At 44.0% G+C, this 14611-nt stretch overlaps 1 protein-coding gene across 3 annotated transcripts; it reads left to right on the top strand.

Annotated features, from left to right (window-relative positions):
• The first annotated feature begins 1911 nt into the window (after positions 1-1911).
• On the top strand, positions 1912-14555 carry bace2 (beta-secretase 2). Of its 3 annotated transcripts, none has more exons than XR_003743187.1 (10): positions 1912-2323; positions 4695-4783; positions 6120-6336; positions 7390-7518; positions 8109-8243; positions 9114-9215; positions 9643-9792; positions 10525-10693; positions 11654-12958; positions 14304-14555. XR_003743187.1 is itself a non-coding variant. In XM_028961774.1 (9 exons), the coding sequence occupies exons 1-9, from the start codon at positions 2033-2035 to the stop codon at positions 11899-11901; spliced, it is 1530 nt and encodes a 509-aa protein (XP_028817607.1). In that variant the 5' UTR covers positions 1912-2032; the 3' UTR covers positions 11902-13746. The 3 variants fall into 3 exon arrangements, 1 of the variants encoding a protein (XP_028817607.1); XR_003743188.1 differs by lacking the exon at positions 14304-14555 and adding an exon at positions 13909-14059; XM_028961774.1 differs by lacking the exon at positions 14304-14555 and having other exon boundaries at positions 11654-13746.
• Positions 14556-14611: the final 56 nt, after the last annotated feature.

Genomic DNA, 14611 nt, shown 5'->3' with positions numbered 1-14611 from the left:
ACATAAAACCCAGCAGAGGCTACAATACGATTGGCTACTGACGCTCTGTCCGCGCACATGACCGGTTACTTCCTGCCTTACTGTACTATCCTGGACAATATTATTATAAAACCCGCTACATAATGCAAGTATTGAGGCATTCCGTTCAACAAAGGCTGAGACTCATTTCTGGCGAGTGGACTGACTTGCTTTTACCAGGGCATGTGATGCCATACAGTCGGTCTTCAGTCTCCCTGTGAGACACGGTCTTGAACAGAAGCCTTTCATGAAGACAGTACGGGCCGCATTCCTGGTTTTAGTGCAGTCATATCTAGGCCGCCACAGACTGCCCATTGTCGACGACTCTGTTCTGGACGAGAGGGTCACATGACTCGGCCCCCTGGGGACCTCTACCTAAATGGCACATAAACATCGGGTCACGGGGTCATCTGCAGTGAATCACATGAATCAGAGAAGTTTACCCTCGAGGTGAAGATAATAAGGAGCACAAAGGAAACGGACATGGGCCACGATGGTGATGAGAGCGGCAAGAGCAGGGTTGCCTTTTGAAGACGTTGCACACGGGAATTGTGCCATCTGTCCCCGAGCAGATGATGGTTGGACATCACTGTCAGGAGTTCTAATGTTCAAATGAATTTGTAATAAATACATGGGCCCCAATCCGAGATTGTCAAATAACACGAATGGTTGTACACCCAATACACTGTAATCCTGGGAAGGAGCGTAATCCGCACTGCAGGAACACTAATCACACAAACAGCAGTTTGTCCATTGTGGTCTTATTTCAGACTTTTTCTTAGGACAAATAAGCAAAAAAAAACCAAAACATTTTTTTTACATAAATATTCTTGCAGGATGGAATATTTGAGCTGATTATTTATGAAATCGCATGACAGCGTTACTCTGGATATCAATGTAGGCATTTTCCAATTCAGCTGAAGTTTAACAGAAGTGAAGTTAATGAAAGAACTGAAACTGATATTTAAGAAGCAAAACTAAATCTGAAAACAATACAATGATTACATACCTCTTTTGTTCCTTGTTTAACATTTGATGTTGAATAAAAGTACTTTTTATAGTTTTTTATATAATACAATGAAATCAGAACCATGAAATGAAAAGTTTATAACCCAAGAACACGCACACACATAAATGTGGGGGCCGTGGTAGCCTAGTTTTTAAGGAAGCGGCCCCGTAATCAGAAGGTTGTCGGTTCGAATCCAGATCCGCAAGGTGCCACTGAGCAAAGCGCCGTCCCCACACACTGCTCCCCGAGCGCCTGTCATGGCTGCCCACTGCTCACCAAGGGTGATGGGTTAAATGCAGAGGACAAATTTCACTGTCTGCACCGTGTGCTGTGTATCACAAGTGACATTTACATTTATGGCATTTATCAGACGCCCTTATTCAGAGCGACTTACAGTCAGTAGTTACAGGGACAGTCTGGAGCAGTTTTTAGGGTTAAGTGTCTTGCTCAGGGACACAATGGCAGCAAGTGGGATTTGATCCTGGGTCTTCTGGTTCATAGGCGATTGTGTTACCCACTAGGCTACTACCACCCTAGTGACAATCACTTCACTTTATTTATAAGTGTACAGTAACATATACACATTTACAATCATGTGATCGGCACTGATTGAAATATAGAATCAGAATTCAATGACTCTGACACGTGGCTCTTTACAGTTTTCTCGCCAGGGTGCAGCACTGACCTCCGATATAAAAAGAATGAGAGAACCTGCAGAAGTAAAATGTACTTTTTAGGCCCCAGTGGCCCGAGACGACCTGAAAGTGAGAGATCGTCGCGTTTGAGGGTTTGTGGTGTTCGGGGCGTTCCGGCGTCCTCCTCCTCCTCCTCCTCCTCTTCCTCCCCCTCCTCCTCCTCCTCCTCCTCTTCCTCCTCGTGGCGGTATAAGCGCAGGAAAGTTGGCCGGGAAGTCGTCACGTCCGCCGTCGCGGTCGGGGAACATGGGGAGGCTGAGGGCGCAGCCGCGCTAGTTCCCCCGCCGCGCGTCTCCTCCGCGGCTCCTCCATGGAGGAAGGCCGCTTCTGCGGAACCCGGCCGCGGGTCCTTCTGCGGGTCCTTCTGGTCCTGCTGGTTCCGCTGCTGATCGGGGCTGCTGACGGCCTCTACTCCATCCCGCTCAAGTTCTCCGCCGCCAGGCTGAACTCCTCGGCGGGTCTGGACCTCGCGTCCGGCGGCCTGTCGCTGGCGTCCGACCCCGCCGGGACCGTCAACTTCCTGGACATGGTGGACAACTTGGAAGGCGACTCTGGGAGAGGATATTACATCGAGATGACGATCGGCACTCCGGCCCAGGCGGTAGGTGTGGGGAAAGTAAAGATCGGGACGTGTGTGATCTCTTCACGTGCAGTTTTTATATTAATCATGTTAATAACAACGTACAGGGTTTTTTTTTTTTATTATTTATTGTTGTTGTTCCTCATATTTTAATTCCAATTAAGCAGCTTTTTATGTAGTTTGGTACGATTCCAGCCGAGCCCTGTTCCAGCTTGCTGAATTATAATTTTATTGCTCCCAGGTTGCACGCGAGGTAGAATCCTTGCTGTTTGCGGTCACTTCACTGTGGCCACCGTCACACGTTTGTCACCGAGTGGGTGGCGTTGTGTGGCAGGGTCGGTGCGGGCGCCCCTGGCTGCGAATGAGCTGGGACTCACATGAGCTCACATGACCGGCCGCCCCGGGCCGGCGCGCCTCTGGCCGGGCAGCTGACTGGGATTAGAGGCCGACCAGGCCGCCCCGCCCCGCTCGCAGAGGTCCGGTCTCCTCCTTCCCAGGGCATCTTCTCGCCCGTCTTCAGCCCTCAGGTTCTGACCCCACGTCTGGTCCGGGCCTGACCGCTGTGGAATGGGGACGTGGCTCCCACTGTGCAATCTGAAGATTTGTCCAGGACGTAGCTGAAAAAGGGACATTTTTTTTAAAATTCTGGTTTCTCACGTGTCTCGTTTTACATGGCTGGAAACGAGAAGGGGGGGGGGAAGAGCGACTGAACCGGTCCTCGTCTCGGGTGTAATTAAGGGTCCTTGTGCTAAGCGAGGTGATATTCATATGAGACGCTAATTGTGGAACGCGCCGGGTGGAGTGGCCTCACATCTGTTAATCGCCGCGAGCTCCCGGCGACGGAGATTCTGCCAATTAGCCAAGCCGCCTCGACGAGGGGGGGGGATCAGGCGGAGGAGCCGCGAGGAGGGGGGGGTGGAGGCGAGACACCAGGGATTCTGGTGAAATAAGCCGTTTCAGAGCCGCTTTTAGCAGAATCCGGGCAAAACGCTGGTGGAGACGACCGTTCGATAACTGCTCGTCTGCCTGTGGTTCTTCTGCTCCTCCAGAGGACGTCCGGACCGCTACCCTGATGGGCTTCCAAACCAATGTTGTGAACGTTCTGTACTGAAGCAGGATCTCTGAGGACCAAATGGGATGAGAATGTCCTCGAGTTTGTTGTATATTCACATTATGGCAAGCGCCATGACCGGCCCGGACACAGAAGATGAGGTGGAGGCTTCCGTAATCATCTTCTCCCTCGGCAGCGTTTTCCTCCGCACTGTTGCTCATGCGTTCCATCGGAAGCGTCCGGTGACCTTTTTCCGGCCACTGAGGACGTTCGTGACCGCGTATTCCTTGGTGACTGTGTCGGCCCTTAAATTAGAGTTCATTCTTTAGATTGACATGCGTCCAAAGTTTAAAATCTGATATTTCCAGTGCACTGGTACCAATTCTTGCAGTCGTGCGAACGTTTTCTGTTTCACGTCGTTTTGGAAGCGTTTTGAAAGGCTTTGCTGAAAGCATCCAGTGCATCATGTTTGATATGTATAATTTTTTTTTTTTTTTTTTAAATAAAAGCGCTGCCCTGGAAGTAACCTCACCGTGAACAAGTTTTATTATGGGGACTGGATAAATGGAGATAAACAGAGAAGAGAAGGTGGAAGGAGGCGGGATCTTGTGCTGACCAAGATCCCAAATTTGACAGTTTGCAAAAACTGACTTGACGAGTAATGTGGATGACGCAAATGTCATTTAAGTAGTTGTTTTTGCTGAAACAACCAGATATCTGGCAACGCTCCTTGTGTTGGTGCAGAACGAGGCGTGGAATAAAGTTTTCGCGGCAACGCTCCGCGAATTGTGTTGAACTTTGACCTCTGCACGTTGTGCCTCATTAACACGGAACCAATTGGGGGAGTGAAAAAAAAATAATAATTCAAAGCGCCAGTGAAACCGAGATGGCGGAGATGTTGAATTATTGTGATTTTTAATTCAACCCGATCATCTTACCACGAGGAGGGAGGAATGCTGAATGCTGAAGGTCTGCCAGGTGGTTTTTTGACGGTGAATGTTGCTTGTCGTTGCCAGTGTAGAAATATCACGTGATACCTAGAGACTTACTTTCCAGTTTGTTAAGATTGAGCTATAGTAATAATAATAATAATTATATAATTATTTTTGGTCATTCTTTGCCATGAGCTTTTCCCTATTAAATATGACACATCAATAAAAGGGTCGGAAGTTATTCCTCTTCAACATACACCTGACCGGTTAGTGGCCCTGTGGATGTTTTGGACCTGACCGTAGTGAAAAATAGATGCAATGAGCCATAATTTCAGCATTTTGTTGTGAGCTTTTTATGATTCAGCCAACCACTAATCCAACCACTTTTTTTATATTTGTTTTACTGCAGGTGAACATCCTGGTTGATACCGGAAGCAGCAACTTTGCAGTAGCCGCGGCGCCACACCCCTACATCACACACTACTTCAACAGAGACGAGTTAGTGTTAACATTGAAATCTTTGGTGGTTCATTTCTTTTCATTTTTCTCATTCTGAACACAGTAACATTAAATAACACAAGCATTGCTTTATTTAGTAGGTGTGGCCCATCTTTATCTTTCTGATGTTACCAAGCTTGACATCTTAGGCTGAGACTTCAGTTTAAATTTAAAGTTAGTGTATTGGTAAAGCATTCACAGCGCATAAAAAAAAAAAAAAAAACGGAGAAATCACATGTACATAAGTATTCACAGCCTTCGACCTGAAACTCAAAATGGAGCTCAAGTTTATCCTGTTTCCTCTGATCATCCTTGAGATGTTTTTGCATATTAACATCTCCACATTTCCAACCTGTCTCACATTCCTGATCTCTCTTGTTTATGTCAATTCCTTCTCTACAGCATTAGGAGGATTCATCCAATTCTAAACTGGACTACTGTAACTCTTCCTCTTAGCGTTACTCGGCCTCTCCAGATGATCCAGAACGCTTCGGCACAACTTGTTTTCAACCTTCCCAAATTCTCCCACACCACCCCACTGCTACATTCCTATAGCTGCAGGCGTCAGGTTGGATAAGAGCAGCTACCATCTGTGGAAAAACCAGTGTATTGGACCTGATTTGGAAAAGTACACACATATATAAGGTCCCACAGTTCATGTCCGAGCACAAACCAAGCATGAAGTCAAAGGAATTGTCTGTAGGCCTCAGAGACAGGATTGTCTCCAGGTACAAATCTCACAGAAATATTTTCATGAGCACAGTGGCCTCAATCATCCATAAGTGGAAGAAGATCAAAACCACCAGGACTCTTCCTAGAGTTGGCCGGCCTCCTAAACTGAGCGAACAGTCTTTTTCGGTGAGGTGACCGAGAACCTGAAGGTCACTCTGTCACTCTGTAGAGAGACGTCCTGGATGAAAACCTGCCCCAGAGCGCTCCTGAACTCAGAATAGGGCGACGGTTCATCTTTCAGCAGGACAACGTCCCTAAGCACACAGCCAAGATATTAAAGCTCCCTTCCAACCTGATTGCGCCTGAGAGGTGCTGCAAAGAGGAATGGGCGATAGGTGTGCCAAGCATGTAGCATCATATTCAAAAAGACTCGAGGCTGTAAAGTTTTGAGCAACGGCTGTGAATACTTATATACGTGTGAAAATGACATTTAATCCATTTTGGAATAACAAAATGTGGATAAAGTGATGCAAATTCTTTCTGGATCCATGAGCAATATATATTTTTGCGTCTCCATGGCCCTTGATCCATGATTGGCTGTTTTTAGTTTCAGTTTTTAGGCATATTCATGAAAGCTAAATGTGTGTGATTGTGTGTGTGTCAGCTCCAGTACATACCGGTTCAGTGGTGGCTTTGTGGCAGTGAGGTATACACAGGGTGACTGGGAGGGAGAGCTGGGCACCGATGTCATCTCCATGCCCAAAGGTCCTAATGGCAGCATCACCATCAACATCGCTGCCATTCTCTCATCCGAAGGCTTTTACCTTCCCGGTGTCAACTGGCAAGGCATTTTGGGAATGGCGTACCCTTTGCTGGCAAGGGTAAGTGTTGTGAGCCCAACTGCGTGTGTAATGCGCCGAGAGCAGGCACTGCCACCCATGGAGATTGGCATCGTTTGACTTGGCTGGACCAGGTCATAGGGTGCGGTGTGCCTGGGGGCAACAGCATGAATTCCAAGAACTGCAGAGAAGTGAGCAGTGGACAGTTGACAGGTCACCATTCATTACAGAGGCTCGAGTGACCGCATTTGTTCCAGCCAATGTTAATTTTTTTGTTGACCCAGGTTATTGCAAATTGCAGAGAAAAGAACTATATGATAATAAAAAAAAATGATTCATTTTAAATAAAAACCCATACATACAGGTTATCATTTTGTATGAATGTGACAGAATGAAGCTAATGGTTATTTAGAAAACTTTGGTTTATATAGTAAGCAATTGTTTTGTCCATTTAAAATAACATAAAATTGAACTACTGTCCAGACGTTGTTAATTTTGCGATTTGCTTTTAATGAATGAAGTATCTGCGTAAGTATAAAAAGGGCTCATCTGCAATAATTAGAATGCTGCCTTCACTAATGCAAGACCGTCACTTTTTAGAGGTTAATTGATTACTAAGAAAACCTTTTTATCATAGGGCTGCAGAAAACAGTTGCATTGATTTAAAGATAAAATCTGGCCAAATTCAGACTAATAGTGAATGACTATTTCTTATTGATTCTGTAATATTTTCATGCAAAACAAAGATATTTCTAAATTACCAAAACCTTTTAATGGTTGTGTGTGGACAATATGGTGATTATTTTATCAAGTTCAATTGTCATTATAATTATGCACAGATCCATAACTGCTGTATCATCTCATCTAAGTTATAAAATGTGCTCAATAAATACATAAATAGTCAGGTGTCTGCACATTTAGCTAAAATGGTATATTAGAATGATATTGCTGCCATTTCTAACAATATTTGTATGAACGGTCACCGTCTGCTGGTGATGTGGTGATTGTTCTTCTGTATTCAGTGTCTGGCTTGTTTTATATGTGTTTTTTGGTGTTCCGTTCTCTATATTTTATTGTCCTGTGCTGTGGTTACAGCCCGACCCCTCTGTGGAACCGTTCTTTAACTCCCTGGTGCGCCAGACGGGCATCCCGGATGTGTTCTCCCTGCAGATGTGTGGTGCCGGCGTGTCCAGCAGCACCGCGGACCCAGCTGGTGGCAGCCTGGTGAGTTAGCAGGAGCTGATGGTAAAAAAGAAAGAAAGCAGGGATGCTTTACTAAAATGTATTTTAGTTGTTGTATTATTGGCTTGCCTTTACATATCTTTCAAGGATATCCTGGAACGTAGCAAGCCTAGATTAGCCAAAAACATACCGTAATTTTCATCTGCAAATCATTGAAATCGCTGGCCTCATTTTGATTTTGAATCTATAGCAAATGACTGTTATAGATTGGACTGCTGGGTTTTAGTCCTGAACTGGGTACAGGGAAGACCTTAATCACAAAGGAACAGTTTCACATTCATGGATTTAGTGTAGTCCTTCACTAAAACAGAACTTCACTGTAGTTTTCTGTTTTACAACACTTAAAGAATAGAACTTGTCTTAATCCAGGAATGGGAATATTTAAACTGTGCATCTCTGGGTGGGTGTGTTAATCCTCCAACATATCAACTTCATGTGAAACACTTTATTGGCAACTCACTACAAAACATTTACCCTTGGGCTACAGACATCATCACTATTTCTGATTTTTTTTTTTTTTTTTTTTTTTTTTTTTTTAAAACTGTATATTGAAACAGTGTTTTGTGTTTCAGATAATGGGAGGGGTTGAACCAACCCTGTACCGGGGCTCCATGTGGTACACTCCTATAATACAAGAGTGGTATTACCAAGTGGAGATCCTCAAACTGGAGGTCGGTGATAGAAACCTAAACCTGGACTGTAAAGAGGTAGGACTTTTTTTTTTTTTTTTTAATTCAAGATTAATCTGAAGATTTCCCCATTTTTTTTAAAAGGTTCCCTATTATGAAAATATATATATATATATATATATATATATATATATATATATATATATATATATATATATATATATATATATATATATATATATATATATATATATAAATTTTTTTTTTTTTTTTTTTTTTTTTTTTTTTTTCAGTTTTAAGTGGTCCCCTAATACTGTATCTGAGGTCTCTTTCCGAAGTTCAGCCATGGTGCAGAATTACAGCCACTTTTATCCAGTTCCACAATGACATTTCCCCAGGATGCGCCATTTTGGTGTCTGCAGTTTTAAATGCTGATGAGGAGGAGAGCGGCCAATGCCTCAATGTTTGGTGCAGACAGGAAGTCGTGTCAGCATTTTTACCGAAAAAAATTTATGAACCCACTGGTTCTTCAGACTCTCGCATGACTGAACTAAAAAAAAAAACACACATTTGTGCTAATTTTTACGTCCAATCACCAAGCAACTGCAATGCTTTGCACGTTTGGAAGCCATGACGGTCGGGGGAGGGGTGGGAAATTCTCTGGGCGGAAAAAGCATGAGAAACGGGAGGTGACCTTTACCCTTATGACAAGATAAGGGGATAAATTCCAGATCCGACCGTCTGAGCTGCCGCTCTGAACGGTGAAGCAGAAAGACCAAAGCACTTTTTACACCCATCACCATTTCTAGCCACTGCAGGACCATAAGGGACCTATGATATATTCTGAAATATTGAGTGGTGTTGTCATTGGAAACACACATGTAAATAGTTAACCTGCATCCAGGCAAGCGTGTTAATTAGCTGTTTCCCTTGTGTCTTCATCATCAGTACAACACAGATAAGGCCATTGTGGACAGCGGGACCACCCTCCTGAGGCTGCCAGTGAATGTGTTCAACGCCGTGGTGGAGACCATTGCACAGACCTCTCTGGTACGGCCTTGTCTGTCTTGTCTGCGGCATGGTTAAAGGACCTTGGCCCAGGTCCTTTACAGCAGAGTTTTTGTTGTTGTTGTCGTCATGGAGATGAAAAAGAAGTCATAAGTCATATGACTTATGACTGTAATTAATAAGTAAATAAAGCAGAGGACTAATGTAGGAATTATTTAAGTCCATGCTGCCACTGTTATTCACTCACAAGTAGCTGGTAGTCCTCCTGTGGCTGTGAAACCACTCACAGATCTTTATTATACTGCTTTACCTCAGTGATGTCCAAAATGCCAAAAACCTGAAGTTCTGAACATTTAAAAATAAATCACAAAAGACAAGAAAAGAAAATGAGATATGGAGTATGCATGTGCTATGTCTTTTGCAGGGCCGATTCTAAATTCATCTCTCTTGTTTTGCCGTCGTTCCTAAGATTAAAGATTTCACGTCAGGCTTCTGGATGGGTACCAAGCTGGCCTGCTGGACCAAAGGCCAGGCACCATGGACATTCTTTCCCAAACTCTCGATCTACCTCCGAGCAACAAACACTAGCCAGTCGTTCCGAATCACGATCTTGCCCCAGGTCAGTACTTTCTTTCATGTACAAAAGTGCACGTGTACACATACCTGAGACGTCACTAGTTTTTTTTTTTTTTTTTTTGACATAATAGTGCCTTTCATTCCAGCCTGCTATTCTGATTTCTTTCACAATGTGAGACAATATGCATCCAAGCAAAAGGCCTGTGGTTACTACCACCCCAGTGGATGGTGCTCTTGTATCTGTATTTGTATTTTTACAATGTCAGCATTTCTGTGCTGATATTATGCCACTATGGCTGCGTGGCTTACTTGACCAGAATCTAGGTTCAAACCCCACTTACTACCATTGTGTCCCAGAGCAAGACACTTAACCCTGAGTGTCACCAGGGGGACTGTCCCTGTAACTACTGATTGTCTCTGAAGTCACTCTGGATAAGGGTGTCTGGTAAAAACTATATATACAAAAGTCTAAATGTCTGTTTCTAATGCTAGTGTCCTCCCTCAGTGGGCAGTGGTGGCCTAGCGGTTAAGGAAGTGGCCCCATAATCAGAAGGTTGCCGAATCCCGATCCGCCAAGGTGCCACTGAGGTGCCACTGAGCATAGCACCGTCCCCACAAAGTGCTCCCCGGGCGCCTGTCATGGCTGCCCACCAAGGGTGATGGTTAAATGCAGAGGACACATTTCATTGTCACCGTGTGCTGTGCTGCAGTGTTTCACAATGACAATCACTTCACTTTCACTTTTTTCACTTTCATCCTCTCATTCCAACTGCAGATGTACATTCAGCCGGTCACAGAAGTGGATGTCAACCTGGACTGCTACCGCTTTGGCATCTCCTCCTCAACCAACGGCCTTGTGATTGGTGCTACGGTCATGGAAGGCTTCTACGTTGTATTTGACCGTGCCCAGAAGAGGGTGGGCTTTGCAGTCAGCACATGTGCAGGTGAACACAAAGGGAAACTAGGCACTAATGGAAATGGAATGTTTGCTGTTTTGAGTGTCAACTAAATAGTATTCCAGATACCAGGAATCATTTTAATATGATCACTGAGGGGAGTAAACTCAGAGTAATGAGAAATGAGTTCATTTATCTCTTCATATTTCCTGTTTTAGTTCCCTGCAGATCTTTTTACTTCATCCCATCTGTAACTTTATATGTATATCGATTTTAAAACTTTCACAACATTATCAGAGTTCCTACGGTCATTTAAAAAAAAAAAGTGAATTTTTGAAAAGATAATTTTCCAGGCCTTAAAGTTTTGGAATACAAAATAAAAACACAGTTCTGGAAAAGTCATTGAAATCTGATTGACACATGAAGGTTTTTTCTACATTTACAACTGCAACGTTTAAAACTAGCACAGGTCTATAGTATCTTTGCTGGCTTTACGTAGTGAACAACGTCAGGTGGTACTGCGTGCGTCGCTTCCATATTCCAGCTTCTTTTAAATTACAGCTGATGATCTATGCCAGAATCTGATGGAGACTATTTTACTCACGCTCATGTGAACTTGGAGGAAGGACACACTGTCTATTGTCCTGCAGTGGTTAGAAATGGTGATATGTATAAAGAGTACTTTGGTCATTCTGCTTCACCGTTTAGAGAGCGGCAGCTCAGATGGTCGGATCTGGAATTTGTCCCCTTATGTTGTCACAAGGGGAAAGGTTACCTCCCGTTTCTCATGCTCCCCTAAAAAAGTAACTCCACCGACCGTCATGGCTTCCAAACGTCCGAAGCATCGCAGTTCCTGTCTGAAAAATTATGGAAAAGTAATGGAAACTATTTTGTAAAAATGTGTGAGAACCATGCATTATGTCCCTGAGCATGTCACTCATGATAAGAGGGTCAGCTGAATGTAATGTAATGCAGTATCTCCTTCTCTCTCCTGCTCCCTACAAACAGAACGAGGCAACCTGTTCCTGTCCGAGGTGTCTGGACCCTTCCTGGCAGGGGGCGTGACATCAGACTGCATGGGTGACCCGCTGCTCAAGGAACCGCTGATGTGGGTCATCGCCTACGCCATGATGGGATTGTGTGTGCTGGTGCTGCTGCTACTGCTCATTCTGCTGGTGTTGCCGTGCCGACACAGACGTGGCAGAGACAGCGTGATCACGGACCAGTCCTCACTTGTGCACCACCGCATCAAGTGACCGTGCCAGGCTGACTGGACTCCCTTGTTAAATTGAAGGGAAGGTCTGTAGACTGCACTGCTCCACATTCCATTTTCAAAAGGCCCATAAGGACACCCTGAAGCTGTCGTTTCTCCACACACACACACACACACACACAAGAGCCTGAAGGTGAAAACCAGGATGGAAAATTACTGGCTAGTAGCAATTTATTTTGACAAAGTGACACTGTTCTCCTTGCCATCCATTTTCTGAATGGATATTAGATTTTGATCAAGTGGTAATTTTTTATTTTTTTTTTAACCACAATGACCACTCCCTCCTCCGCACACGTCTACACTCCTGTTTACCAATGCAGAGCCAGGGAGACATTCCAGAAGGTTCTCCATGTTCCTTATCAGGATTTGCCATGATATGGAACCACGGGTTGGATATGGCACCTTATAAACTGGTAGGGAGGTGTGTAGGTGCGGCAGCCCTTGTTTGGACAGAATGCAGCCGGTTTGTGGTGGTGTGCTGTTGCCCGTGCCCGGCGCTGCACTCTGAAGCGTGTGCGCTGCTGCAGATCAGAGAGATTTTAGGTGTTGTACTGGACCCAACCAACATTGATTTCCACGAAAATCTCATTCGCTCCGCGGGACATCCGACCACTGGGTTTCTCTTAATGCATTTCATTTAATTTAATAATGCCTTAAAATGCTGATGTTTCCACTGATTGTCTCAGGCCCATTCAGGAAACCCTGTTTGTATCTGTGGGTTTTTTTTTTTTTCTCCTCGCCCATGCTTTTCTGCAGCTTTCATTAAAGATGTCTGGCTGCTTGGTAAACGATGAGCAATTTAATTACACGCTCACTGAGCAGTTCACAAACATCATTTGTGCAAAGAATTGGCTGCAAAGAGCTCCAGACTGTGGCTGGTGAGCGAGGGAGGCAGGGAGGTGGTTATGATGGGTGGAACAGACGGCACCAGTTGTTTCTCTGTAAATCAGCGGTGCCCATACTGGGACAATGGCGCACGGAGCAAACGTCTCCACAGATCCGGTCCGTCCTGCTGGGGTACGTCCGAGCGAAGGCAGGCGGTGAGTTTTATTCGCCTCTTCTTTCATGCGCTGCAGAGACTGTGTTTTTTTTTTTTTTTTTTTTTTTTTTTTTTTTTTGAGGCCTTCCTCTCCCACTTCAAACACAGTCTCATCTCTGTTTGGTCTGGGTGCAGGGGGAGTGTGGATGGCTCTTCATGCCAGTGCGGCTTTGAAACAGCCAGCTCCTCTTTGAAAGTGCCGTTCCTCCTTCATATGGAAGCGAGATAAAACCGTGCTTTTTATAGAATTTTTATCTTGCTTCTCTGAAACCTCTTTGTTTAAGGAAGATGAATGTATTCTAGTTTGGGTGTTGATTGCACTGTGGTATCTACGTGGACCGATGACAGATCAGTCAAATGAATACGCACACCTAGCAGCCAGGCTTTTATTGGCCATTTCCTTTCTGCTGATTGTCTTAGATTTGCTGGCCACTGTAGCTCTTGAAATCAAGCCTGAAATCATTCAGTTTGTGGCTAATAAACCTATGCTTAAATCAATGCACTGTTGCTAAAATTGCATTACAGATATTTGATCATATGTACATATATTTGTATGTAATTTTTGTAGACTTATTTTTACGTATATCATTGCCAAAAATGATTTATGACAAACTTAAAAGACCTCCTGATTAATGTAGCTCTTTTGCAATTTGAATTTACATAAATGAAGGAATTCTATTTATTAAGAACTGTAATCATGTTTTCCCATTTATAGGTTCCATGTACAATAACAGTTTGCCTATCAATATCTGTAAATATGAAACCAAATAAACGAACCGCTGAAATGATCGTATGGGGTTTTGCATTCATTATGGTGATTTTTATGTGTTAGGATGACCTCTAGTGGTTAAAGACTGGCACCAACAAAATGAAGACAATATTTTGAACAGTATTGCCGCACTATACCTTGGTTGTGTAAGACCATATTCCTGGTCTCTACGTTCTCTTTAGTGGATCCGTTGTCGAGGGCAGAAGGGCCTTCAAATGTTTCATGACCAGCCTCTCAAAGGGAAGACAATACTGGGGTAATGTGCTCTTGTATTTTCTTGTACAAGAACCCTGGCTGCTGGAGCCTGTTCAGCAAGAGCAATAAGCCAGTCTAGAGGCTATAAAAGCATGCAGAAATTTCCTAACCATAGTATTTATTACGTGTAAGTAAGCCATCCTAGATGTATTCTGAATATAGCAATCAAATAACCGCTTAACATCAAAATTCTTTTCTTTTCAGGAAAGACTGAGAAAACACACAATCCAATCTACTTTCTGTTAGTCCATGTCTTATCCAATTTATGCATATGGAAGTTGCAGGTCATCCAGCCTCTGATATCTTTAACACATTTTCCCAGTTTAGAGAGGTGGTGAACTGCATAAGGCTTTACGGATCATCTCAGAGATGATTTAAGGCGCCCGGAGGGCAGTGTGTGGGGACTCTGCCAGTGCTTTAAAGTCAAGTAAGAGGAAGCATCGTCTATATCATGTTTTATATTGTTGAGAATATAAAATGTGAAATATTTCTGTGCATATTGGAGTTTAAGGACTTTACTGGGGAGACCAAGCAGAAGTGATGAAAGTGTGACATGCTTCAGCAGCAAAGGCAGACAACAGCAGCTGGACATGTTCTTAAGGTGGAAGACTGACTGTTTTGTGATAGGGG

Source organism: Denticeps clupeoides, chromosome 19 (genome assembly GCF_900700375.1).
Source record: "Denticeps clupeoides chromosome 19, fDenClu1.1, whole genome shotgun sequence".
Lineage (NCBI taxonomy): Eukaryota > Metazoa > Chordata > Actinopteri > Clupeiformes > Denticipitidae > Denticeps > Denticeps clupeoides.
Note: the sequence above shows the minus strand (reverse complement) of the source record. Positions and strands in the feature narration are given on the sequence as shown.

Excerpts from the sequence above, each read along its gene's own strand:
- bace2 (XM_028961774.1), top strand. The coding sequence starts at position 2,033 with ATGGAGGAAGGCCGCTTCTGCGGAACCCGGCCGCGGGTCCTTCTGCGG. Across the intron at positions 4,784-6,119 it reads CACTACTTCAACAGAGACGA|CTCCAGTACATACCGGTTCA; the intron begins GTTAGTGTTAAC and ends TGTGTGTGTCAG. Across the intron at positions 8,244-9,113 it reads TAAACCTGGACTGTAAAGAG|TACAACACAGATAAGGCCAT; the intron begins GTAGGACTTTTT and ends CTTCATCATCAG.